Source organism: Urocitellus parryii, chromosome 6, assembly GCF_045843805.1.
Source record: "Urocitellus parryii isolate mUroPar1 chromosome 6, mUroPar1.hap1, whole genome shotgun sequence".
NCBI classification, from domain to species: domain Eukaryota; kingdom Metazoa; phylum Chordata; class Mammalia; order Rodentia; family Sciuridae; genus Urocitellus; species Urocitellus parryii.
Window position 1 is genome coordinate 3,155,449 of NC_135536.1, and position 27,592 is coordinate 3,183,040.

At 42.7% G+C, this 27,592-nt stretch overlaps 1 protein-coding gene and 1 pseudogene across 2 annotated transcripts in view; one reads left to right on the plus strand and one right to left on the minus strand.

The window, feature by feature from the left end:
- The window catches only part of Tdrd9 (tudor domain containing 9), a 97,766-nt gene that overhangs the window by 32,436 nt on the left and 37,738 nt on the right, over window positions 1-27,592 (minus strand). For both annotated transcript variants that reach the window (XM_026405545.2, XM_077800026.1), the window contains exons 8-22: window positions 23,640-23,743; window positions 16,654-16,718; window positions 14,352-14,406; window positions 14,121-14,205; window positions 13,253-13,310; window positions 10,748-10,852; window positions 8,193-8,290; window positions 6,641-6,772; window positions 5,574-5,739; window positions 5,431-5,494; window positions 5,295-5,358; window positions 4,457-4,501; window positions 3,526-3,579; window positions 1,208-1,324; window positions 121-228 (exon numbers count right to left, since the gene is read on the minus strand). In XM_026405545.2, the coding sequence (XP_026261330.2) occupies window positions 121-228; window positions 1,208-1,324; window positions 3,526-3,579; window positions 4,457-4,501; window positions 5,295-5,358; window positions 5,431-5,494; window positions 5,574-5,739; window positions 6,641-6,772; window positions 8,193-8,290; window positions 10,748-10,852; window positions 13,253-13,310; window positions 14,121-14,205; window positions 14,352-14,406; window positions 16,654-16,718; window positions 23,640-23,743 (1,320 nt within the window). The remainder of the gene's footprint in view (window positions 1-120; window positions 229-1,207; window positions 1,325-3,525; window positions 3,580-4,456; window positions 4,502-5,294; window positions 5,359-5,430; window positions 5,495-5,573; window positions 5,740-6,640; window positions 6,773-8,192; window positions 8,291-10,747; window positions 10,853-13,252; window positions 13,311-14,120; window positions 14,206-14,351; window positions 14,407-16,653; window positions 16,719-23,639; window positions 23,744-27,592) is intronic.
- LOC113194446 (protein yippee-like 5 pseudogene) lies at window positions 25,215-25,535 on the plus strand (annotated as a pseudogene).

The following is a 27,592-nucleotide window of genomic DNA, read 5'->3' on the forward strand; positions in this document are numbered from 1 at the left end:
CAAGACAGAAACAATTGGAAAGGCTCCAGTTCTGCCCTGTCCACAACCAAAAGGCAATTCCAGCTGGAAACCAGTGACTCAGTCTACACCCAGGGACAGCCTCTCGTCCTCTGTACCCACCACGATGGTCGTCTTTGGGTCTTTGCCAGCCAGCTCTCTCACCGCCATCTCCTCATCTGGTTGTCCAAAAGTAAAGTAATTTGGATAAAAAGCACCTGCCAATACAACCTGAAAAAGAAGCTCATTTTCATGAAGAAACTGCACACTTCATCAGTTATTCTCACCAGTTTTCTAATCTCACCCCAGCATTTCTGGGCCACCCAATATGCAAAAGATAGGTGTCATCTGCATAAAAACAGGACCTCTCCCCCACCAGGTAGAAGTCACACACTGGTTATTTCCCCACAACAGACGCACTCTACTCACCCTTTCTTCAAAGGAGCTGAGGCACTTCCCAGAACACTGCTGGGAAAGGCGGGGAGCTGAGCACAGTCACCACACATAGCCCAGCCCCACACTGACTTCCACTCTCCCAGGTGTGCAAATGAGACTCCCAGCCTCCCATCTGGACACCTGACTGAGGGCAGCAGGTTGGCATCTAATACTCACCTCTCAAAGGCACTCTGCAAAGCATCTTTTTGGTAAGGACACACCCATAGAAGACTCTCCTGCCTCTTGGTAACTTTATATCCAGAAAAACATTCCCATTCCCACAAAGACAGCTGTCCAAGCCTGCATGATTAGCCAGTGCCCCTCTCAAAGCCCACAGCAGAAGCACCCTCCACCTGCCAGGACCCACTTCCCTACCTTCCCTATAGGGACGGTTCCAGCTCACAGCTAGTCATCTGAACCCACAGCCCCAAGAGTTAAAATGTCCCTGCAGGGTAAGAGGACAGCTCCCTGTGCCAATGATATCACGGACACTCTCACTTTCTGAAGCCACAACAGACTTGGTGACAGCTGGTACTCCACACAAACATGCCCTGGAAGATGCAGGTCTGGGTTGTCAATTCAGTGCCAGGAAGTGGGAAATAAGGAAAGGTGAGAATGGCTCCCAGTCTCCATTCATCTAGGCATGTACAGGTGGCCCTGAGATCTCTGAAGCTCAGATAGGGCAGAAGTGCTGACAGCTGGAGATGGGAGCTTCTCAGCCAAACCCAAGCAAGCAGGAAGAGTCGGGAAAGACTCCCAGGAAGCCCCAGCGCACCTGTAGGATGAAGCGCTGCTTATGTGGATACTCTTGGTCTAAGACGGGCCGCCGAGGATCTACATACATATTGAACTGGGAGATTCTGTTTTTCAGTTCTTCATACAATTCAGCCACCTGAGAAAACACATTGAAATCTGGTGTCTCCCATGCATATGCTCCTCAGAGCAAGAAGAGCAGGGAGCAAGTGCACAACGGAATGCACCAGCACCCACAGGGTGAGGCACTGCAGCTGCGCAAGGCATCCTATAAGCCCAAGATGCTCCACACAACATTAGTAGGAAACAGGAAACGGTCTGTACCTCCACCTCAGTTAGTGCACACCAACAGTAGACCCAAACCAGCCTCACCTGGGAGTGTCCAGTATGCAGGTGACCACAACTACACCCCTGAAATCCTTCAATTCCTTCCCCAACCTCTGCCATGAGCCTGTTCTGCTTTTGTGACTAGAAACAAGACAGCTGACCAATGGTCAAACAGTCCTTCCAAATGAAAAACAATTTTTTTAATTAAAAAAATCCACTTGTAACAAAAACTGTTTTATACAAAATGTCAAACTTTAAATGTACACACAGGGAGCTGGGCATGGTGGCACACACCTTCAATCCCAGTGGCTCAGAAGGCTGAGGCAGGAGCCTTGCAAGTTTGAGTCCAGCCTAAGCAAATTAGAGAGGTCCTAAGCAACCAAGCGAGAACCTATCTCAAAATAAAAACTAAAAAGGGCTGGGGATGTGGCTCAGTGCCCCGGGTTCAATCTCCAGTACAATAAATAAATAATAATAATAGGTCAGCCAAATTGGAAACCTAGAGCACAACGCATTTTTTTAAAAAAATTTAAATACGTGAACACATACGAAAACACACAGCTCCAATCCTATGAACTATCAACAGTCACCTCAACATCATCTCAATGTGTTACAAAATGTAAAAACATACAGTAATAGGCATGAACACAACTGAGGGGACAACCCTACAAGTGGCTGGTGGAGGTTTGTGGGCAGTTTACAGGTAGAGTATATACTTGGCATGCCGAAGGCCCTGGATTCAACCCCTAGCACACATTCACACAAAAATAAGGAAAAAAAAAAGTATTGAAAGGACAGAAGAAAGTCAAAACCACTATCTCTGTGAAGGGAGGAGAAACTCAGAGCCCTGGGCCACAAGGGGCAGCACATCCAGATGCCAGCCTGATATCTCCCACAAGAGCGTAATTATACACACTAGAGCCAACTGGAAATCATCCTGAAGTGATGACAGTCACTTCCTTTGACTAAAATCCAATAAAATCAGAAATTAATATAAAGATATCTAGCAAAATTTTTTTCTACCTTGGAACTATACAAAAACTCTTCTAAAGAGCTGAGTCAAAGAGGAAAACACTCAGGAAATTATGAACAGGAACAGCAGGATGTGGCCAAAACTGTGCTTATAATCAAATTCATAGCTTTAATTGTTTTTAATTAGAAAATATCAATAAATTAAATATTCAACTCTGGAAGACTAAATAAGTTAAATCAAGAGACACAATGGGGATAGGGGGGTGGTTCAGTGGTACAGCACTTGCCTATCACATGTGAGGCACTGGGTTAGATCCTTGGCACCACAAAAAAAAAAATAAAACAAGATAAAGATATTGTGTCCATCTATAAAAAATAAAAAGATATTTAAAAAAAAAGCGAGCAACCAGATAGGATCAGCAACTACCAGAAAAACTGAAAATACTGTTTTTTAAAAAACCTCTCTCTCAAAAAGGCAGAGGCTTTCATGGGTGCGTTCTGTCAACTTAAAAGACACATATTCCCAGTTTGCACTATTAGCTTCCCTGGGCTTGGAAGACGCTCATCCCACAAGTGTACACAAACCTAACAGCAAAATCCACTCCCACTGTGCCTGTGCGAGTCCCTGCGCATGCACGTCTACATACACACACCACAGGCCAGTAGCACAGGACACACTCACAGGAGAAGGCAGGCACCCAGGACCCAGGGATGGCACGACAGTAGAAGCTAGAGTGCTTTCAGTCATGTCAGTCAGTTAACAATGAAGAGACCACATGCCATCCTGACAAATTCTGAAAGGATACCTGATAATATCACACATCCGTTCCTCTTATACTAAGCATGGGGGAGTCCTACCCAGGAGCCTAGGCAACAGCCATGTCTGGATGAAGCCACCAAGGCAGCCTTGCTGGACATAGGATGGGTGGAGGAGCCACCTCTCAGAGCAGTCAGGACCACCCTGTGCATTCTCAGTCCTCAGTGAACATTTGCTAAGCCAGTTTTACCTGTGTCCATTTAGTAAAAGAACTTAAAACTTACCTCTCTAATTCTCTTGATCTGAATATAATTCAGCCGTCCCCAGTCAAGTTCATCCTTTAAATACATAAAAGCATAATATTCAATGTCAAGGTAATAAATAAGAGTTGAACTTGGCCAAGTACAGAAAATAGAGTTGAACTTGGCCATGTATAGAAAATAAGCAAGTGGCTGGGTCCTTTTGCCGGTGCCCCTGGGTTCAGTCACTGTCTACAAGCCTGTACAGAAGTCGTGGCACATGAGCAGCTGTGCACTAAACAGCGTACTACAGTGACCACAGCACACCCTCTCCAGGGCTTCTAACTACACATTGAGCACCACACAGGAACCACTCTTATGGTTCACCTGTCCCAAGCATTAAAGGCAGAAATACCCTGACTAGCTTGAGAAAGAGCACAGCTCCAAAGCAGGTGACATGGCTGAGTGTACAGAAGACAGCTTCCTAGGGCAGCTTGCACACTTGGTAGAGACTCACCTAAGCAAAGCCAATCTACACAGACCTGCCAAAGTCTCTGAAGCCTACCTGGTTTAGGAAAAGAGAAAACTTGACCAAATTAAAAGAAACGAAATGCAGGCAACCAGATTAAACTCCTCTGAAGCCTATTATCTACACTTAGCTGAAGTGTAGGTCAGAGGAGCTGTCACAGCGACCCCAAAGAAAAAGGTATCCTGAACTGGCAGGAAGATCAGTGCACATGGAGCTGTGGAGCCAGCAGCTCTGTGCTCTGCAGGATGCATGGCTTCCTACCCAGTGACTAAAGCCAGGGGCACAGGCAAAAGGACCCAGCCACTTAAGATCACAGCTGCCCGTCCCAGAGGACAGCACACAACAGCTGTCCACAGCTCCTGAGCAGTGAACAAGCAGGCACACAGAGTCTTCAGGAAACCTGGTCACTCATGCCACCACGAGGAAACAACAGGGAACATGACCAACCTTGGGATGCCGCAGCTCTCCGCGCTGTCTGCAAGCCTGCCACGTCTACAAATCAATGATCCACAGTTTCAGAATAATTTATTGGCTACCAGATGTTTTAAAATTCCAATTTCAACACATTGTGGCCACAGGAAATTTGCAAATTGAATGTTTTCAATCACCTTTATGACACTGGTCTGTGGGAGACCCATCTTGCACTTGACTGAGTCACACTCCCTGGCTGGGTGCTGAGGCACTCAGTCGCAGAAATGTGGCAAAGCTTTCCCCACCCTTCTTGGGTTCGAGGGTAGGTGTTTTGTGCATGGGTGTGTCTTGCTACAGCCCCATGGGTGGAGCTACGCTCACCTGTTCCTTTGTAATATAACCCCTTGCCCTGTTTAGGATAGAATCTTCCATGGAAGTGCCTTTGTGTGGTTTACCCAGATGTCAGTCAACCTGCTGACAGGGGACATCATGAAGATAGACTCAGCCCCCTGAAACCTGACCCCTTGACTCATTTGAATAGCTTCTTAATAAAAGGGGTCAGCACGTGCTCTCGCTCTCTTCCTGTGGACCCTTTAAGGTCAGAGGAGCTGTCACAGCGACCCCAAAGAAAAAGGTATTTGGGTCTCTTGTGTGGTTATTTTGCGCAGCCCAATTAGCCCAATTTAACTAGAGTGACCCCTGAGCCTTTTAGTGGCGAGAATAGAAACCCAGCAGTGGCCTCCTGTCCCCACGGCCCTTCCTCCAACAGTTAGCTGCTGAATGCTGGACATTCCTCCCTCCACCCCTGCCTCCATGAATGTGGACATGCTGGCAGCCTGTGGTGCCACCTCCATGGGCAAGCACAGGGACTCACCTTAAAGGCCTCCACAAGTGCAAGGCAGTCACTCTTGCTGCTGCCAGAGAAGTTCACTTTGTTCCTGCAGAATGACAACAAGTGTCACTCAACACCATTAGGACCAGGTGACCTCTTAAATATGAACGTTAAATACCTATATCCATCAAGATGCTGCCGAAAAGGCATCGCGAAAAAATTCTTCAATGAGAGCGCTGCCGCTGACAACAGAAGACACAGAATAAAGACTGTTAGAGTGTGGCACCGGAGAGCTGCCCTGGGCTTGCTTCCCACACTCACCTATGATCAGACACTCATCCAGGCATCCAAACACGTGTCCCAGCACTATGAGTTTACCCAGCTGCTGATTGACAGGGAGCTGTGCTAGTACCCTTCCTAAGAAGGTCAATTCACCATCGTGGGGGTTTTCATCTTCTCTCTGACCACTAACGGCAAGTGCTCCAACCTTTACAAAATAAATCAATGTTATTAGCAAGCATGGGTGCATTCACATCCTTTTCATCCTTTGGTGGAGAGTGCAAAACAAGAAATAAAGACCTAATTTTGGTGAATAAGATTCTGAAAGATATCCAAGTCAAGTTATAAAAGATTAATGCTCCCCAAAACCTTTAATTCTCTCTTGAAACTTTGAGTTTTATTATTTCTTTTAAAACATATTATATGTTTTACATGGGAGGTAACACTCAAGGATTGCCACCAAAGTCTACTTAACAAATACAGCACACACAGTACTGAATAAAGGGTCTACAGCCTCAGCCCATGGCACACCACAGATGCCTGTTATACCCACCTATGAATAAAACCTCCTCAGTTTGCAGAAACCCAAGCAGGTACCATATATAAGAGTAAAACACAGGCAGCTCCTCAATCTCAAGAGTCAGAAGTAGAGCACACACAGACTTTGGACAAGGACATAGCTGGTCCCATGGCTGGGGGCTGCAAGCTCCAAGAGCAGGGTGTGAACCAGGAGTGGGCCGTGGAACTCAAGTAGGAAGGGCAGGGTCACAAGCACCAAACAGAGGGCGGGGCTAAGGAAAGGACCAAAATCAGGGAAGAGCAGCAGGAGAGAGACTCTACCATCAACACACAGCAAGCAAGGGAGTGCTGGGATCAGGGCACAGATGAACAGCACAGGTGGTGCGTTTCAGCAAGACCACCCACAAAGCCAGTCTAAAACATGGCTATGAAACATGGCATTACCTGTTAGTCATTACACAGGCTTTTTCAAGCACATGTTGAGCATTTACAACAGCCAAATACACTGAAGATTATGAAATTAAGGTTCCCCCGGCAAAATAAGAAAACCTTAGCTTTCTCCACCACTGATAAACGCCAGAAAAACCTACCTCCTTTAGTAGAAGGATGGTACGCTCAATGTCACTCAGGCTGGGTGGAGAAAGGGCGGTTGCCAGGAGAGCTCTGGGCTCACCCATGCCAAGCAACTTCACTTTCAATATTGTGCTTCCCAGTGGACAGCGCTGAAAAGAGCACAACTTAGATTCAGGGATAAGACAACCAGATTAACCTATTCACACAACTAGTGTTTTAGAATCAGAAAGCAGGAAAAATAAGATCAAGAGAAAAAAGGGTAAAACAAAAACGGTGGAACCTAAGCAAAGTAAGGAGGTCATTAGAAGCCTGCCCTGATGAGAGGTCAAGGGAGTTCTCATGGAACCTGGTCAGTTATCCAGAGATGGCTTTTACAGAAGAGTCAGACTGGTCCCTCCCGGGTTTCTGGCTTCCTGTCCCCTCAGGTGCAGTCTCCCTCCTCGTGTTTTCACTATGATGCCATCTGCCATGATGTGATCTCACCAAGGAGACCCTCATCAGAGGTAGAATAAGATGGGAAGGACCAACCCATGACTTTCTTTTTTTTTTTTCTTTTTCTTTTTTTTTTAAGAGAGAGAGAGAGAGAGAGAGAGAGAGAGAGAGAGAGAGAGAGAATGAATTTCTTTTAATATTTATTTTTTAGTTTTCGGCGGACACAACATCCTTCTTTGTATGTGGTGCCAGGTGAGCGTGCTACCACTTGAGCCACATCCCCAGCCCCATCCAACCCACGACTTTGAGTTTCCAGAATTGTGAGCTAATAAACCTCTTCTCCTGGTGAGGGAGGAAGGAAAGAAAGAAACAAACAAACAAATAATCAGGTGAGAGAGAAGGGAGATAAAAGGAGGAGGAAAGAGACAAAGACAGGGAGATGAAAAAGGAATAAAAAAGAAAGCAATGGGAAGAGAGGGGCTAGAAATAGAAGAGAGAGAGTGGGGGGAGAAAGAAGAGAGACAGAAAAGCAGAAAGAAAAATGCTGATGAACAATTACTCACTATAAAAGGAACAGAAAACAGCAGCATATAAGGACAATGCCACTATAGGCCAGTAGACACCAAGAAATGTTCCTCTCATTAGGATGTAAATCTGGTAAGAGCCCTAGAAGAATTTGGTGCTTAATAAATGATAAGCTGGTGTTATGATTAAAAAGAGCACAGCAGGGCATGGTGGTACATCCCTGTAAATCCTGGCTGCCCAGGAGGCTGAGGCAGGAGGGTGATAAGTTCCAGGCCAGCCTGGGAAACCTGGCCAGACCCTTACTCACTAAAATAAGATATAAAATGTGCTGGGATGTAGCTAAGTGTCAGAGCACCCCTGGGTTTTATCCCCAGTGCCACAAAAAATAAAAATGAAAAATAAAGATGAGCAGTCAGTGATTTTCTTGGAATCAAAAGTATATGACAGGGCTGGGGATATAGCTCAGTTGGTAGAGTGCTTGCCTTGCATGCATAAGGCTCTGGGTTCAATCATCAGCTCCACACACACACAAAAAAAGTATATGACACTCATAATTATATTACTTAAACCATTCAGTAAAATTCAACTTTGAAAATAAGCAAAGCACATTACCAACATCTCAGGAACAACGTGATCAGGGATGGAGCTCTCCCAGAAATCCTTATGTATCAGCCTGTAACAGTACCCCTTAGACACTCGTCCAGCACGGCCTGCAAAAGAGAGAAGCTCAGCTACACCTGGCACCAACCCCTTCAGCATCAGCATGAAGAGACATGTAGTTAGCCATCAGACCTGGACTAGGAGAAACTTAATCATCTCCCCTAAACTAGGTCATTGAAAACTTTAGGATATGTTAGTATATATGCTTCATTAGGCATATATACATACTTACTCTAAAAAATATCCTAAAAAGCTGGAATAAATCAGAGTTAGTGCTGACTTCTATTCAGTGAACAACATTATAGAATCCAGTGCATGCTTCTACAGAAAATAACCTTGGCCCAACATACAGGGGAAACCAAAACATTTTAAATAACACTCATTTCCTGCAAACGCACTGTTCATAATAACAGAAATGCAGAGGTCACTAAAGAAAAGTCATGCAACTGGTGATAGACACTGCGCTCACCCAATGTAGAGATGTGGAGACTAGGCCCAGCTACTCAGGCCTGTAGCTTCTCCTGCCCCCATCCTAACATCTCAACAAAGGCATCCTTCAAAATGGCTGCTTCATACTAAATGAGTGAGCAATACACACATCAGGAGTTCAGCCCAAGTCTAGACCACAACATAACCTGTTATCCTTCTGTCATTGTATCACTTATGAAGCAGAAACAAAATCTTCTAAGGATGGGGGAGTCCTTAATAAATACCCAGTTTTAAAAACACAGTGTTGAGGCTGGGATTATGGCTCAGCGATAGAACGCTAACCTCACATATGCAAAGCCCTGGGTTTTATCCTCAGCACCACATAAAAATAAATAAATAAAATAAAGTTATTGTTTCCAACTACAACTATAAAAAATATTATTAAAAAAAAGAAAAAAACAGAGTGGCCCACAGAGCTTTTCTTCTGCACCTGTGCCATCAGGAGACTGAAGCAAGCTGGACTTCCTCCTCCACCCTCCCCACCCTATCAGCAAATGACAGGACTGGCTAGACAGAACATCCCAGGGCAATCACAAAAATATCTCCCAGAACTAACTAACAAATCCAGCAAAGTTCCAGGATAAACACCCAGGAGGCTCTGTGAGAACATCTAGGGACTGGTACCAGGCAAGGAGGAATCACCGTGGGAACCAGAAGTCTACCCATATTATTCAAATTAGCCAATCCTATGCTGTCCACCTGCCTGCCTTGCCTTTCCCCCAGAAAGCCCAACAAAGGCATGGCCTCAACCTTCCCTCACTGCTTTATGCCCCTGACTACTGATGTATCTCCATGTAGCCCTGCAATGGCAAGCCCTCCCCCAGCATCTCCTGCTGTGGCCGCACCTGAATGACCATCTCATAAAAGAACAGACTCAACTCAAGGATGATTCCATAAAGTGGAGCCCCTACATGGCCACAGGCAAAGAAGCACCATGACCTAAAGCCACACCTTGTACACAATTGGCTGTGATGTGCAATGGATCCTGGATGTAAATTTAAAGCATAAAACTGAAATTTCTATAAGAACCAACAACAACAAAAACAGATAACACTACACCTAACTTTATAACAATACACAACCCAACCTGAGGCCTTCACAGCAATCAAACACCCTCGATAGCCAAGTTGGAATGACGCCTTTGTCAGCTCTCAGTCCCCTCTGGATGAGGGATTTCAGGAGAGAGAACTCAAAAGAGCAGTCAAGAATGAGAACTGAGGTTGTGGCTCAGCAGCAGCACACTTGTCTACCATGTGTGAGGCACTGGGTTTGATCCTAAGCACCGCATAAAAATAAATAAATAAAATCAAGGTATTGAGTCCATCTACAACTAAAAATACTTCAGAAAAAAAAAGAATGAGGACTGAAGTCAGATTTCTGGATTGAATCTTGGTCCTACCACTCTGTAGGAGAAGCTTGGGCCCATTTCTCTGCATGTCAGATGCTCTGAGGACTAAATGGGTTATAGTGGGCACACATAAGCACAACCTTTAAGTCCAAGCAGGTACCTTTGCTCCTACCTCAGAACACACCATAGATACTGTCCCCAAGGCCAGTTCCTGCCACAGGAGAGAATGACACCTATGTCAGGCATGTTGTGAATGTACTTCCATTGTGGCCAACACATCCTGCACTTAAAAGTGACACCATTACCTCTATCAGGGATACTTGCAGATGTGCGGCAAACCCCGAGCCCCTGTGGAACCCACCTTAGGAGCATCAAGATTCGAGGAAGGCTTGTCAAAATAAGTGAAGTGATCCACCTGGCTTCTATGACTGTTCAACCAAAATGTTTAAATTTTACTATGAAAAACAACAGTATTGAGATAAGATCCCTTAGGCATAAAGATGCCCCCACCACACAGCAAGAAGAGAAATGTGGAGTTAAGAACTGACATCATGCAATGCGGATAAGCAGACTTAAAACTATCCCAATAAAGGAAGTAAAAAGGAAAAGTAATGTTTTCAAAGACACCCTGTCACCACCAAGTCCTCAGCGTGCACCCAAATTGCCTTACCTTTTCTCTGGTTGCAACTGGTCTTAGAGGCCCAACTCAATCGCAGACTCTGATAATTCGTATCTTCATCACAAACCAGAGTTCTAGTCAGACAAAAATCTATAACTGTCATTTGAAAAAAAGGAATGTAAACCCCATGTGAATACAAGACTGCTACCTAGTGAATCACAGTGCACAATGGTTCAGTCAAAGCCCCTGGAGTTTGTATGCTCACAGGAACCTGGGAACATGCTGACCATGCACTACTGTCAGGACAGAAGACAGAGGCCTCTTTCTTGCTGAGGACTGAGAGCCTCTGGGCACAGAGAATAACCTGTGAGACCCTATGTACCATGAGAAAGGCCTACCTGGATGTACCCAAAAGATGAAGGTTACCCAAAAGGGTACAGCTGCAGGAGGACTCAACAAGAGTGGCTGATGCTCTGGACTGCCAGGATTCAAATCCTGAGTCTGTGTGGTGAGTATGTGGTGGGGTAGGGGTGCGGGGGATCTGTGGATGGTTAGGGCAAGTTGCCTGGTTTGTCTGTGCTTCAAGTCCTCATCTGTGGAGCACAGGTGACAGAGCCCCTGGTTTGTCTGTGCTTCAGGTACTCATTTGTGGAGCACAGGTGACAAAGCCCTCTCTGGAGACACACACAGGCCCTCCCTTAATGGTGGTTGGCCACCTTTCTCCCATCCTCCCATGCTAAGCCCAACCTCTTACTGCTACAGCCTCAGGGATGGAGCCATGAAGCACCCCACCCTGCCCCTGGCTCCCTGGTCCTCTCACAACACTAGTCCTGACATGAGTTTTGGAGATTTCAATACCCATAAGAAAGGCACCAGCTGCATTAACCCTCTCAGGGCTCAAGCCCTGCCCCCCACGCCCTGGCCTTCCACCCAGTCAGCAGCTTCCTCCTTGCAGTGCCCCTTCCACCCACACGGTGCCAGCAGCACCTCCTCCTTCACCATAGCTTCAAGAACCCTTCTCTGAGACTGAACTCCTGTCCTCCCTTTCCCCTGCTCTGGGACCCGACTTCAGCCAGCCTTCACCCACTGGGGCCTTAAGCTGCCCATCTATGCCCTGTCACTGTCCCTTACCTGATCTCTTGGGCCTTACTCCCTGCTGGCCACCAACAGCAAGTCCAGGCGGCAGCTGGGCACCACTTTGCTCTGTTCTAGTGTCTGATGCAAGCATGGCCCAGGAGCATAGCAACTCTCTACCCCCACCCCACCCCCTAAGCCTTGGGGAGGGAAAAGCACTTCCCTTGCCAGCGGATGGCCACCTCATCTGCTCGAGCCTCCCAGGCTTTTTGCCCTTTCCCTACAGAGGGTCCTCCTCCTAGCTCATCACACAGGCAAAGGTGCTGCAAGGACCTCCTAGAGCTTCCAGGCCATCTCTGCCCCCAGGCAGCCTCAGTCTTCACACTCAGCCTTCTCTCTGAGACTGTGAATGGTTCCTCACATGTCCACATTACCCTCTCCTGCTTCTCTCCCCTCACCCAGCAAACGCACTGGAAGTGCTTGTCCAGGAAAATAGGTTCTCATCCTCCACTCCCAGTACTACCCATTTCTAACCTTCCCTTTACAGCAAAACACCTCAGCAGTGCTATCTGGCCAGCATGGTGGCACACATTGTAATCCCAGTGACTTGGGAGGCTGAGGCAAGAGGATTGCAAGTTCAAGGCCAGCCTCAACAACTTACTAAGACTGTCTCAAAATAAAAAATAAAAGGGCTGGGGATATAGCTCTGTGGCTGAGCACACCTAGGTTCAATCCCCAGAAACTCACACTCACACACACATGCGCTTTGTGATGCACCTCCTCTGTTCCTTCTCAAGAGCCCACTGTAAGCACTTCTGCCTCCACCAAAACCACCCTTGTCAAAGTCACTGAAGATGTCTGCATTGCTAAAAGATCTTTCTTCCCAGCAACCATAACCCTCTCCTGATTTACCTTTATCTATCACTTTCATCTCTACCTGAAATTGTTATTTTTTTTACCTGCTAATTGTCTCTTTCCCACCAGAATGTAGGCACTGTGAAGACAGGGACTGTGTTCTACTCACTGCTGTACTCCTAAAGCCACACACATTGGGTATTCAACCACAACCAATCCACCTAGGACACTCATGAGGGAAGAATCTGCTATTAAGGGCACACAGGCAGAAGGCCAGATGGAGGAGTGTGCGGCATCCTTCAAGACACCTTCAGGACCAGAGACTACGTGGGCTCCTCCCTCACGCCTGCCTCCCTCCAGTCACAGAATTCCACCAGGGCACCCATAACACTCTGCTCCCACAAGCCTCCACACCCTGAGGACACTTCTGCTCCAAGTGATGTGGCACACCCTAAGGAGGACTGGGGAATTGAAAGAATGGGGAACCCACATGACCCTACTTCTCTGAAGCCTCTCTTCCATTATCAGAGGAAGTGATTAGCTTGTGTGGGGGGAGGTGTGTCCTGAGGAGACAAAGAGGCCAATGGAAGCCATAGTTTATGTGGAGTTGAGCGAGATGGACCTTACCATATTTGACATCCGGGACAGTGACAGAGCTCTCTGCAATGTTGGTAGACAAAATAACCTGTTGAGCACCAAAGAGAGAAGTAGAGCTTTAAATAAAATAAAAAATAAGCAAATAAATCTCCATCTTGAAAATTTCAAAGCTTCTTAAATACTGAACTAAAATTTTAACTTTAGCCATTTTCCTATTTTATGCAGATCACAATTGATCAAGAAGCTCCTAATATGTGGAAAACCAGACACACAGAGGCTTAAAAGCATCAGGCAAGTACACAGGGCAAGTTACTACTCCTAACCCTGCTTCTGAAGTTTTCCAGGGCTCCTGAAATTATCAGGAGCAAAAGTACAACCAGGTCAAATCCAGAGGAAGAGCTATAACCATGAGCCTTGAACTACCATCCAAGGTCTAGGTTGCCTCCAGAGATTCCAAATAGTCCCATGGAAATCAGGGAGTAGGGCCACCAGCTCAGGGTCTGAAAGGTCATGGTAAGGCAATCACAACACTCATACATGACCCAGACTAAACAATGTCTCAAGGAGGACTTCAACTAAGGCATCTAACCAAGTCATCAGAGTAGTGCCAAAGACATCAGCACAGTCCCAAACCTAGAGAGATGCCCAAGAATAATTAAAAGTCATCAAAACCCATTAGCAATAATGCCCTGAGTTAATGAAATAAAATTTTTAGCTTTTAGCAAACTGATTTACAAAATAAAAGAAAACACTAAGGGACATAGCTGGGTTATCAGCAAGCATTTGTCCAGGAAATGTGCCTAGAAAGGGCAGGCAGTGCCAGCGTCCTTCCTGGACAGTCTCCACAGAAGGGTGCCTGAGGTGCCAAGAACCTAACACGTCTTCCCCGCCTTCCTACCTTTCTGTACCCAGGGACTGGACTTAAGAACACATTGTTCTGTTCTTCTAAAGTCACACTGGAATGGAGTGGATAGACCTGTAACCTAAGAAACAAATTCCTAAAGTAGAATATCACATGATACACATGACATACAAAAACACTTGTTCACTCAGATAATCAAAAATATGCAAAGCATAAACAACACAATGATCTGAAAGTAAAACTAAAGCTGTGTCAACTTAAACTCACCTTTTGTGAACCATGTTTGTGAGAAGTTCATGCATATAGTTTATTTCACCCAGACCTGGGAAGCAGGGGGCAGGGGAAGGAGGGGAAAAAACAGATTTGTACTTATTGCTATAAATCCAGTCTTTTAAATGACATCTTTTTCAAAGAAAGCCTTTTTATCTTTATTACCTAAATATATCAGATGACAAATAAAAATGCACAAGTACATTAAAAAATAGTAACTCGAAATTATGGGGAAAAGTCTTCCAATGTTTTCTTTCAACAGAGGTGACTACCTATAAGCACTGACTACATGAGCAATATTATATTTCTTCACTCAGATTTCCCAAATGTCCCACAATAAGCATGCAAGATATTTCCAATCAAAAAATAATATTTTGAGGGCTGGGATATAGCTCAGAGGTAAAAACACTTGCCTAGCAATGTGGAAATCCCTGGGTTCAATCCCCAGCTCTGCCAAAAAAAAAAAAAATTATACACACACACACATTCTGGGGCTAGGATACAGGTCAGTGGTACAGTGCTCACCTAGTATGCATGAGGTCTGAGGTCTGATCCTCAGCACCACACAGCACCACAAAATAAATTGTGTGTGTGTGTGTGTGTGTTAAATGTGTGTATGTGCGCGTGTGCGCACATATTAAAGACATGGTAATGTTGGGCAAGGTGGCACATGCCTATAACCCCAGCAACTCAGGAGGCTGAGACAGAAGGATTACAAGTTTGAGGCCAGCCTCAGCAACTTAGTGAGGCCCTAAGCAACTTACTAAGCCCCTGTCTCAAAAAATAAAAAGAGATGGGGATGTAGCTCAGTGGCAAAGCATCTCTGGGTTCAACCCCCAGTAATAAAAAACAAACAAAAAAAAAGAGAGAGGGAGAGAGACTTGGTCATAAAGATACACTAAACCTTTTTCATTAGGTTTTTAAAAAATGTTTATTGATCTATAACAGTTGCATGTGCTTTTGCCTTGTCTTGAATTTGAGTCAGATACCGGCTGAACTGTATTCCCCTCTAAAATATATGAAGTCTCAACCCCAAAATGTGACCTTATTTGGAAATAGTCCCTGCAGATGTAATCAGTTGAGATGAGGTTCCTGCTCATAATCCAACAGGGCTGGTGCCCTCCTAAGCAGGGAAGAGTCTCAGGCCCACACAGAGAATACCATATGACAGCAGCAGAGATGAGAGTGATGCAGACACAAGTCAAGGGATGACTGATGGCCACCACAGGAGGCCAGGGCTGCTGGGAAGGAGGCTACCCAGAGCCTGACAGGAAGCACAGCTCTGCAGGCACTTTGGTTTTGAATGTCAGGCCTCAGAACAGTGAGGAAGAAGTCACTGTTTTATGCCATCCAAGCAGTGGCACTGTAACAGCAGCCCTAGAACACTAATGAAGAGCGGCTCTCGACAGAACATTTAATGGGATACATAAACACAGGTCAAACTTCAATTTATGTAAGCAGATATCAAACACCAAACCTGAATTAAAGAATCACTTTATAAATATTTTGTTCAGGCAATGTTCAGGAGTCAAAAAGCATTTATCTCATTTGCAGTATGAAGTTAGTTTCAATATGGCTCTGCTTTGGTGATCTTTTCCCTTAATATAATATTATATACCTAGTACTGATAGATACTTAGCAAATGGAACTCTACTCCATTGTCAGTTAATGGGTTGTTTCTTGAATATAAAATAAATCCATACCCTAAGCAAAATGTGACAAAGATCTGAAACTCACATGTTGCATTCCAAAGTTAAACAAATTTTTCTCATTGCAAAGCTTTTTGTTCTCCATTACTAAAGCATTCACATGCTCTATTACCTTTTGACAACAGAAAATTTTTGAATTGTTATGTTTTCTCAAACTATACTACTTGATTAAAATAATTTAAAAATCATTTTGAAAAAGTACAATACAAATTAATGTCTTCAAAAAGGTATAACTAAGAGCCTATCTTCCCAAACACTGACAAAGGAACTCAAAGACTATGCTGATGATTCTTATGATGTTACATGTTACTGTTACTGAAAAGTTTTAATGCAGACTGATGACAATTACCTCACATTTACAGCCATATAAATGAATACAAGTTAAACAAAGCTAAATATCTTACTAAAAATCTTGAAGGTGGCAAGACTTCCTTCAAGTAGTTAAATTCTTCATTCTCGTTAAGAAATTAAATTGAAAGTGATATTTGTTTATATTCTTGGTGGCTAAAAAGAATGAAAAATATCATTTTTCATAATGTGTGCTATCCAGAGTATGATAATTTCAGGTCACAAAACCATGACATTCACACCTGGCAAAAACACCAACACGCTGCTCCGCTCTGACACAAATTGGGCCCCCGACCAGGTCTTGTTCCTGTGAAAATGAGAATTATGTAATGAATCAAGGCTGGAACAGCCACTGCTTTTCAAGAACTCTGACACTACCAGCCTTGACCCTTAAAGCACTCACAGAGTTTATGCAATGCTCTTTACTTCACTTAAGAAAACACAGGCCACATGCAATGTTCTTTACTTCACATAAGAAAACACAGGCCACAAAGACAACACCCTGGGCCCCTGGAACCCAGGACTCTTCACTCCCATTATGCTCACCTATAAGAAGCATGATCTGCAAGTTTTCAGAAAATTTAATTACTATAATCCAGAACCCCCAAACATAAAACATTTAAAGTAACTACAAGAAAACTATTATTAGAGACCAAATTATTATTGGAAAGCATTTCTTCTTTAAAAAAAAAAAGCATTTCTAAAGACTAAAATCTCAAATCATTCCCTTATCTTCCCATTGTAGTGGGTACATTTGTGCGAGAAATTAGAACTTCCTTTCCTCCACAAACCTGGGAGCCCTCCATTTGTGCCAGACCCTCCTCTATGCAGTTAGGATACTACAGTAACGAGGCAGACAAGTGTCCCCACCCTGCTCTGGAGCTTGTACCCTAGCCAGAGAGACAGACAAGAGGCAAGTGAACAAAGCCCCTTCAGTGTAGCCTTAGTACCATGAAGGAAAGAAATGGGCACACAAGGGAAAAAGCTGGGGAGGTATGTGTGTGGAGTGTCTGTGCAAAGGGAGCCTCCCTGAGGCTGTAGCAAGGGAACTATATGAAGTCAGTCTTGGGAAAGCCTGGAAATAGCAACTAGAAGGAGGAAGGGCACAAGAGAGGTGGACCAGTGATGGGAACAAAGGTGGCTCAGTGCTCCAATGGTGCCTGCTCCTGCTACTCAGCCACCTCTCTGAGCAACACCCATTGCCCAGACACTATGATATTAAAAAAAAAAATAGGCCTGGTTCGTGCATAGGCCTGAAGGAGATGCTGGTAACAGCCAGGACTGGACACCTGCTGCATCATAACCCCATTCAGAGATGACGAGAAAGGGAACTCTCCCCAAGAAGGAGGGCAATCCATGCATCTGGTAGTCCACCCCAGGTGGAAGCAGACTTGGCCATTAGGTTGGGTCTATCCCATAAAGAAGTGGAAGCTAACTGGTTGGCCAGTTGGTCTAGGACATGGAAATGACAAGACAACAATAATTATGATAAAGAATCTATAAAGAGGCATTTGAGTCTCTTGGAGCAGGTACCAAGGAAATACAGCCATAGGGCAGCAATAGTGAAGAAGACTTTTATTTATTTTTAATTTTTTTTAGTTGTTAATAGGCCTTTTTTATTCATTTATGTATATATGTTGCTGAGAATTGAACCCAGTGCCTCACACATTCGAGGCAAGCGCTCTACCACAGAGCCACAACCCCAGCCTATGAAGGAGACTTTTAATTGGCAGATGAACCAGAGGCCATGTGGATGTCTGTGGTCTCCTCCTCCAGTCCCTCAAGAGCTGTTCAATGCAAAGTGCCCAGGGCAGCAAGAATGATGGCTTAGGTATAGAGTCAATTACATGCACCTCCAAAGGCTGATCTGGCTACTGCCACTGCTGGCCACTAACCTGCAGAGGGGGCCAAATGCCAAGTCCCAAATATGGTACCACTTGTAGGTAAACCTACCCAGCCCATGATTTCATCTTGAAGGAATGATGATTTATCCTTGTGGAAACAGACACAGATTTCAGCTGAGTTCCCTTCCCTGCACCTAAAGTTCCTGTCGCACATCTACTCACAGACCTACGGGTACTCTTTTCAATCCCACAGTCTTCTGTGTGGTATGGCCTCCAGCCAAGGAGACAAATTTAGTGATCAATGGGCACATAAAATTGATGTGCCCCACAGTGGCTGGCTTTGAAGAATGATAAAAAGTCCACTAAAGGCTCAGATACTACATCAGCCCTACAGGAAATGGCAAATGTCATGGATGATGAAAGTCAAAGATAAGGGAATAACTTAAAAGCGGCAGGAAAAAAATGGCACACTACATACAAAGGAAATCCCAATAACATTAACAGCTGCTCTCTCAGTAAACCAATGGAGTCCAAAAAACAGCAGGATGGCACACGCAAAGTGCTCAAAGAAGACACTGTCAACTATGACGTCTATATTCAGAAAGCTCTTCTTCAATAATAAAGGCAAATACAGACTTTCCCAGGTGAACAAAAAAAATGAGGACTTTTTTCCAGCAGACCCATGTTACTAGAAATACTAAAGGAAGCTGACAGTATTTCAAACCCATGTGAATGAACACAGAGCCCTGATAAAGACAACTGTGTAATTATAAAAGGCACTATAAATATCTAGTTTGGCTCTTTTTTTCCCTTAGATGATTTTAAAAGCAATCATACACACACACTGCTGGGCCGATAACAAATAAAAATGTAATATGTAATATATTTGCCATAACAGCACAAGGGAAGTAAGTGGGAGCAAAGCTATCATGGGGGCTGGGGAATAAGCTCCAGCAGTACAGTGCTTGCCTAGTGCGTGGGAGGCACTGGGTTTGATTCTCAGCAACACATAAAAATAAATAAAACAAAGGTATTGGAGGTCCATCTACAACTAAAAAATATATATATTAAAAAAGCTATCAAGGCCTGAGGAAATGATAATGAACACTAAGGTAATGATTACACAACTATGTTTTTGTGGGTTTGTAACATGTAAAATATATAAAAATAATCATGAAAAAAAGCAAGAAAGAGAATAGAGTTCTATAGCAGTAATGTTTCTATATATTACTAGTGTTAAACTAGTATAAATCTGAAGCACTTAATAACTTAAAGTACATGTTGCAAACCCTAAAACAAAGCCTAAAAAAAGTGAGGGGAAAAAGCTAAAAAATATTTATTGAATACAAAAGAAAGCAGTAAAGAGGAACAGAAGAACAAAAAAGATATGAGACATACAGAAAACAAAAAGCCAGTGATCACATAAATTCAATCATGTTGATAATGATATTAAATGTAAATGGATTAACAGTCCAGCCAAAAGACAGAGACTGTTAGACTATATAATGTAATCCCACTTAGGATATGTTGTGTAAAGGAGATATACTTTATATTAAGACACAAACAGATTGAAAGTGAAAGGACAGAAAAGATCTGCCAAGGAAACAGTAACCATAGAAAAGAAAAATGGCTACACTGATATAAACAAAATAGACCTAAAATTAAAAGTGTTACAGGAGATGAAGACTTACCATTTTATGATAAATGGGTCCATGAGTCAGAAAGATTAAAACAACCGTAAACATACATGCACCCAATGCAGCACAAAAATACACAAAGCATTAACTGACAGAAATACACAAAGCATTAACTGAAAGAAATGACTAGAGAAACAGGCAATGCAATAATAGTGAGAACTTCAATACCTTGTTTTCAATCATCACTGGAACAACTAGGCAGAAGATTAAGGAAACAGAAGACTTGAAAAACACCATGGCCAACATGGCCATCTATAGAATAGACCACCCAACGACAGCAGAATATGAATTCTTCTCAAATACACATATAATGTTCTCCAGGATAGAATGTATTCTAGGCCATGAAATAAATTTCAAAAAAAAAAACCTTAAAAAGAAAGAAAGAATGCAAAATATGTTCTTCAGCCACAATGGACCAAAATTTGAAATCAATAAAAGGGGAAAAGTAGGACAACTCATCAACGTGTGCAAACGGAATAACATACTCTCAAAGAGGCAACAAGCCAAGGAAAATATCAAAGGGAAACAAAGAAAATACTTTCAAATGAAAAAAAATGAAGATATAACACACCAAGATCTATGAGACCCAACTAAAGCAGAACTTAAAGGAAAATTTACAGCTGTAAATGCCTATATTAAGACCCCCAAATCAATAACCTAATGCCCACCTCAAGACCCTGGAAAAAGAAAAGCAAACTAAACCTAAAGTAAACAGAAAGGAACTATAACAATTTCAGTGGAGATTAATAAAATGCAAAAGGAAAAACAATAGAGAAAAGTGAAAAAAAATGCAGCTCTTTAAAAAGGTCAACATAATTGACAAACTTCTCAGGAGTTTTACCAAGGGAAAGAAAAGACTCAAATTACTGGAATCAGAAATAAAAGAGATACTACCACTGACTTCACAGAAAAGGAATACTATGTACACCAACAACAAAAAATTAGATAGCTTAGACAAAAAAGAAAAATTCCTAAAAAGATACAAACTACTAAAACAAACACAAGAAGAAACAGACAATCTGAACATAGCTATAACAAACAAAGAGAATGAGTCTCTAATTTAATAAATACCCCTAGCAGGCACAGTGTCATGCACCTGTAATTACAGCTATTCAGGAAGCTCAGGCAGAAGGATCACTTGAACCCAGGAATCTACGACCAGCCTGGGGAAAATAGTAACACCCCATCTCAAAAAATTTAGATTAAATTTTTCAAAGATACCCATAAAGAAAAGTTCAGAAACCAATGGCTTTCCAGTTGAACTCTACCAAACATTCAAAGAATTGATTCCAATTCTTCACAAACTCCTCCAAAAAACAGAAGAGGAAGAAACATTTCCCCCAATCATTTTTATAAGACCAATATTACCCTAATATATCAAAACCATAAAAGAGACTGCAAGAAAACTAAAGCACAATGTCTCTGAGCAACAAAAATCCTCAATAAAACATGATCAAACCAAGTCAGACAACATCATAAAAGGACCATGGCCAGGTGGGTTTACCCAGCAATGCAGAATTGGTTTATCATCCAAAAATCAGTAATTCATTATATCAACAGAATAAAACCAAAAATCACATAATTTCAACAGATACAGGAAATGCACTGACCAAAATCTAACACTCATTTATAATAAAAATACTAAACTAACTAGGAATAGAAACGCACTTCTTCAGCCTGACAAAGGGCAGCCAGAGAAGCCCACACTAATACCACACTTACCAGTAAAAGACAGAATGCCTTTCCAATAGGACAGAAACAGACCCAATGTCTGCTCTCACCACTTCTATTTGACACTGTACCAGAAGTTCTTTCTAGAGCTATTAAGCCAGAAAAGGAAATAAAAAGTATCCAAACTGGAAAGGAAGAAGTAAAACCATCTCTACTCAGAATTGACATGATCTTATAGATAGACAACCCTAAGGAGCTCTAGTTGAATAATGAGTACATTTGTTATATGTATTTATTTTATGTATATACTTGTGTATATATATATGTACATGTTATATGTATTTGTATATTCCTCAATAATATTATTTAAGTAAAATTAGAAAAAGGAAGTGTATGGGGGGGTGCCTGGGGCTCAGTGGTAGCCTGGTATGTGTGAAGCACTGGGTTCAATTCTCAGTACTACACATAAATAAATAAAATAAAAGGTCTATCAATAACTAAAAATAAAATTTTAAAAAGAAAAAGAAATGTATGAAGAGAAATACATAACAACCCAGAATTCATACATTTCATACGTACAGCTTGAACATTCTTACTCCAAAAAACTGAAATATGAAATGATCCAAAATTTGAAACTTCACTTTGAGCATCAGAAAGTTTCGGATACTGGAGCATTTGGGATTTGGGTTTCGGAATTACAGGTGCTCTGTCAGTGAAGCCTATGCAAATTTCAGAAAAGGGATCTTCAACTTGCACCTAACAAAATTCCATTTCAAGAATGAGAGTGAATGGTTAAGTCAATAATTAGAGGAAGTCATATGTCTATGATTCAAAACATCACACTGTATACATACAGCCATTTTATCTTCAATTTTTTAAAATTTAAATGAGTGTGAAACAAGGAAATTTTTAGCTAAATGAAAACTAAGAGGTGGGCACAGTGGCACTGCAATCCCAGAGATTAGGGAGGCTGAGGCAGGAGGATAATAAATTTTAAAAAATAAAAAAGGCTGGGGATATGGTTCAATAGTCAGGCATCCCTGAGTTCAATCTCTAGAACCAAAAAAAAAAAAACCAAACAAACAAAAAACAAAAAAGATAACATTTAGCAGCAGATTCTTTGAGGGGTATAATTTAGGAAGAGTGAAAGTGCAAGAAAGTCCGATTTCATAACTAAGGACAAAAACAGGGAGGAGGCCTTCTAAGCCTAGAGGAGAAAAGCCACTCAGGATCCAGTCCTGGCCGCTGGGAGGTGGGATCTACATTCTCATTGCTTGTCATTCCAACACACAAGTCCTAAATATAAACTGTAAGAAAATTACAGAGTACTCTTTTTAAATCATGGGCTCTAGCCACCACTTAAAACCAGACTGTCCTCAAGGAAAAATGTCCCAAGTTTCAAAGAATCTGCCAAACCATAAATATTTGGATTACAAAAGGAGCCTGCTGATCCACAGGAATACATATTTCTAGCAAAGGCAAAGAAAGGCTCCCAAAGGTTCCTACTGGGCACACTTAAGAGTCTTACTGGAGGATTAGGAGCCATGTGACTTGGTGTCTAGAAAAGCTATTCCACCTGCAGGGTATATGTAGATCCTAGCTCTAAAACTACCAGTCCTGCCAGGTGCAGTGTCATAAGCCTATAAACTCAGCAAGGGAGGCCAAGGCAGGAAGATCACAAGTCTGAGGCCAGCCTCAGCAACTCTGCGAAACCCTTTCTCCAAAACACAAAAAGGGCTGTATCTCAATGGTAGAGCATCCCTGGGACCAATTCCCAGTACAAAAAAAAAAAAAAAAAATTAAATTAAATAATTAAACTACCAGTCCTAAAACCACTCAGCTTGGCTTTGACAACTCTAAGTAAAACATTTCCAAACTAGCCTGAGTATAATACATATCCAGTGACTATTCAATAGTTTGTGCTGCTGTATCTTAATGACGTGAAAGCACTAAGAATTCCAAGTGAACAACACGCATCGCAAGGCGCACACTGAAGCACGGCTGCATTGCTCTTACCCACTCTCCTTCATGTCCAAGTCATCAAACATCTGAATTAGGGAGATGGCAACATCATAGACATCCTTTGTTATCACTGGTTCCTCCAGGAGATGGGGAGAGAGCTGGAAAGAGAAAAGAAGAAAGTCAGACACCAAAACAGGGTGCAGGGGAAATGCTGGGATGGGTGGGCAATTCTCACCTTCATGTCATTCTAACAAATACCCAAGTGAACGCAACACCCTCTGCAGCAACCCTTGAGCACTTGCTGTGGCACACACTGCCCAAGGGGGACAACTTGGCACATACATCCTACATTCATCAATTGCCTGACCCAGTTGTCGGAGCAGAGATGGAGTCAAGAGAATTCAGAGATGAAACGTTTGGCAGGAAATCTATTTTGAAGGTACAGGATAAGATGCATCAAAAGTCTAGGGACCCAAAGCCTGCCTTCAAGAGCCCTAAGATACCAAGGTCCTCAAATGCAAAACATACCAGGAAATGGCACAATCATATTCCTACCAATGTGCTAAAGGAAATGACAAGGGAGTGATCTGCCAAGGCTTCAGAGCTCACTAGACTACCTTTCAACATGTGTTAAAACAAAGCCACACTGAGCCCAGATACTATAACACTTCCCTTAAGGAGCCTCTACAGAACAATGGGCACCAGCCACACAACAACCATCTCCCCAGCACTGCTGGAAGGACCATTTGTGAGCATAGCTTTCCAGAAATTGAGATCGAGCTATCTAAGTGTCTACAATATTCACAGGACAGATACAGCACAATTCCCACAGTCTATTTTATGGCATTTCTGAATTTTTTCCAACAAGAATAGACGAATTCTAGATAGGGCAGAGGGGTGAGAGGGGAAAGGAGGGGGCAGGGGGTTAGCAATGATGGTGGAATGTGATGGACATCATTATCCAAGGTACATGTATGAAGTCATGAATTGGTGTGAACACACTTTATAAACAGAGATATGAAAAATTGTGTTCTCTATGTTTAATAAGAATTGTAATGCATTCCACTGTCATGTATTTAAAAAATAAAATCAATTAAAAAAGGAGGCTTTTATATAATTAAATTTTTTGCTTATCAACTACTATATGTAAAATACTGCATTTGATTTTGTGAAAAACACATCAAAAGAAGTCTTCAGGTAATCAGAAGTTAAGCCCATATGGAAATTATTTTTTCTAATTTTTACTTAAGTAAATTAAATCAGCTAATAGCTAAACTGAAGTGATGTAAATATGACAAGTTGACTTCTATTCACTAATAACTTTGAGAAAGCATGCCTCGTACATCCATTCCTAACATACAACCTCCACATATAAGAATTTCATTCTCTAGCCAACAATAACCAGTGTTCACTATAACACAACTGTACAGAAAGAAAGAAAGGAAAAGAGGAGAGAAGGCTATGTTCCACAAACTCCAATAGTGGCATGCAACCCCTCCTAGAAGTCTTCCTATAAACAAGCCATGGAAAAGGAGTGTCAGGAAAAACTTGGAGACTCGGGTGGCTAAGGGCCGCTGGCGGCGCTGATCTCACCGCCACTCAGGGTTTTTTAGAACTTCAGCTATCAAAATGGGCAGAATTTTCCTTGATCATATTGGTGGTACCCATCTGTTTTCTTGTGCAAACTGTGACACAATCCTGACTAACCGCTCAGAACTCATCTCCACTCGGTTCACAGGTGCCACCAGTAGAGCGTTTCTTTTTAACAAGGTAGTTAACCTACAGGACAGTGAAGTTCAAGATCGGGTCATGCTCATTGGCCGCCACATGGCTCGAGATGTGAGCTGCAAAAACTGCAATAGCAAACTGAGATGGATCTATGAGTTTGCTACTGAAGACAGCCAGCATTATAAGGAAGGCCATGTGATCCTGGAAGGTGCTTTAGTTTGAGAGAGTGAGGGCTTTGAGGAGCACGTACCATCTGTGAAGAAAAAGAGATAAATCCATCTTTTCCCAGGTCTCCTTCACTGAAAACAAAAATCTACTTACATACACTGTCACCTTAGCATCAGAGTCAGATTCATGAACTGCGGAACAAGAGGTTGTGAGAATCTAAGATGGAACCTTTCTTTTCTTTTCTTTTTAATTTTGTATTTTCCATCCAACAGCAGTGTGTAGAGAGAATATTATGCAGTTGCTGTTAATTTTTTTCCCTATGTTTACATCTTGAGGCAGAAGAGTCTCTGCAGCTAAATGGTGGGCTAGGTGAGGAAATAGTGGGCTATTAGAGTGAAAAAAGTGTGTTTTATGTAAATTTTGAATGGCGAATAAGTCAAGAGCCTGGTTTTTAAACTTATTTGGGCTTCATTTTAAAACCTTTTTTTTTTAAAAAACCCAGTTATTTCACCTCATTTGCTAGCTTCAGAGAAGAGATCTGAATCTGTACCCAGCACTAAAGGCTCAGTGTTAGCATGGCTTGTGCTGGCCCATATTCTTGCTGGAGATGAACGTAGCACCAGAGCCCATTCTTCTTTGTCAGTCTCTACCCAAAGATGTCACCATTCCTAGTTACTTGTCACCACATAACTGGTGTTGATTGTAACCTTTTTCTGAAATGGGCCAGAACTGCTTGGTTGTCTTTTTCCATGTAACTTAAGCATAGTAATATAAATAAAGTAATAGTTGGATGTTTTTTTAAAAAAAAGAAAGAAAGAAAAGGAGTGTCAGTGATTCACAAGTAACTCCACTAAACTCTAGGAGCTGAGCCCCATGAGTATTTTTAAACACCTTGGTAGGGGCTGGGGTTGTGGCTCAGCGGTAGAGCGCTCATCTTGCACATGGGAAAACCTGGGTTCGATCCTCAGCACCACATAAAAATAAATAAGTGAAATAAAGGTATTGAAAAAAAAAAACACCTTGGTAAGACACCAAATAGAGCCATGCTTTCCAAGTCAGCACTTGGAAAGGTCATGGGGACCCCTGCTGTGTATGGACTGGACAAAACATCGGCCCACATCACTGTTTTCCTGGACCAAGATACCGACAGTGAGCATGGGTGTGTACATGAGGGAATGGCATGAGAAGGGGCACTCCAGGGCACTCTGTGTCCCTCTACTAAAGTGGGTGGTCCTTGTGATTCTCTCCCCAGAATGAGGCAGTAATCACAGTACTTCTGTCCTAAGTGGAGGTCCAGGAGCCTTACACATCTGCCATCACAAGGACATACCCAGGCTGGCTAGTGGGTCCAAGAAGAAAGGAGGGATACGTGTGGCAAATGAGAGAACGGCACTGCAGACAATGGGAAAATAAATGGTTCTAAGACATCTAGGAATCCAGGTTGATTGGATTAAATACCTAAAAATAAGGAAAAAACCCTATCAAGGATACATAAAAGGTATGCTTTAGGGTGGAGGAGGGTGGTCCAAAACTGACACACAGTAAGTCAAGGTACAGGATGCTCTACTGCTGGATCTGAACTAAGGATCATGGAAGTTTTCTCCACAATTACATTTACATGCTAAGCATGAGAAAGGCTCTGAGTTCCATCTCCAGCAGCCATCCCAACCACCAAATTAAAAAAAAAGAATATAAATAGTTAAGTCTTGTGTGTTCATTCATTAAAATAATCAGGTACCAAAGTCAAGCTGTTCAGTCAAAAATGCCAAACAGGTGCTCCCCAGCCTGCGGAACATAAGACACCTGGAGCCAAGGCAATCCTGGCTCTCTGGAGGCTGGGTGGTCCCAAGCAAAGGGGCTTAGAGAGCAAATGGCCATACCCAACTCTTCTCCTCAGCACAGCCACAAGGAATCATCTAAATAATTTGAGAGCTCTGACACATAATACAAAATAAACACCAAGAGGAATTAATTAAACTTTAGCCAAAGACCAGAAAAACATCATTACTCTCATAATCCAAAACTATCGGGAAATGCAAAATGTTGAAATGTTACAAATAAGTGCTCCTTCCTCCCTGCTTCCCTTGAATAAGGGCTGCATTTGGTGACTA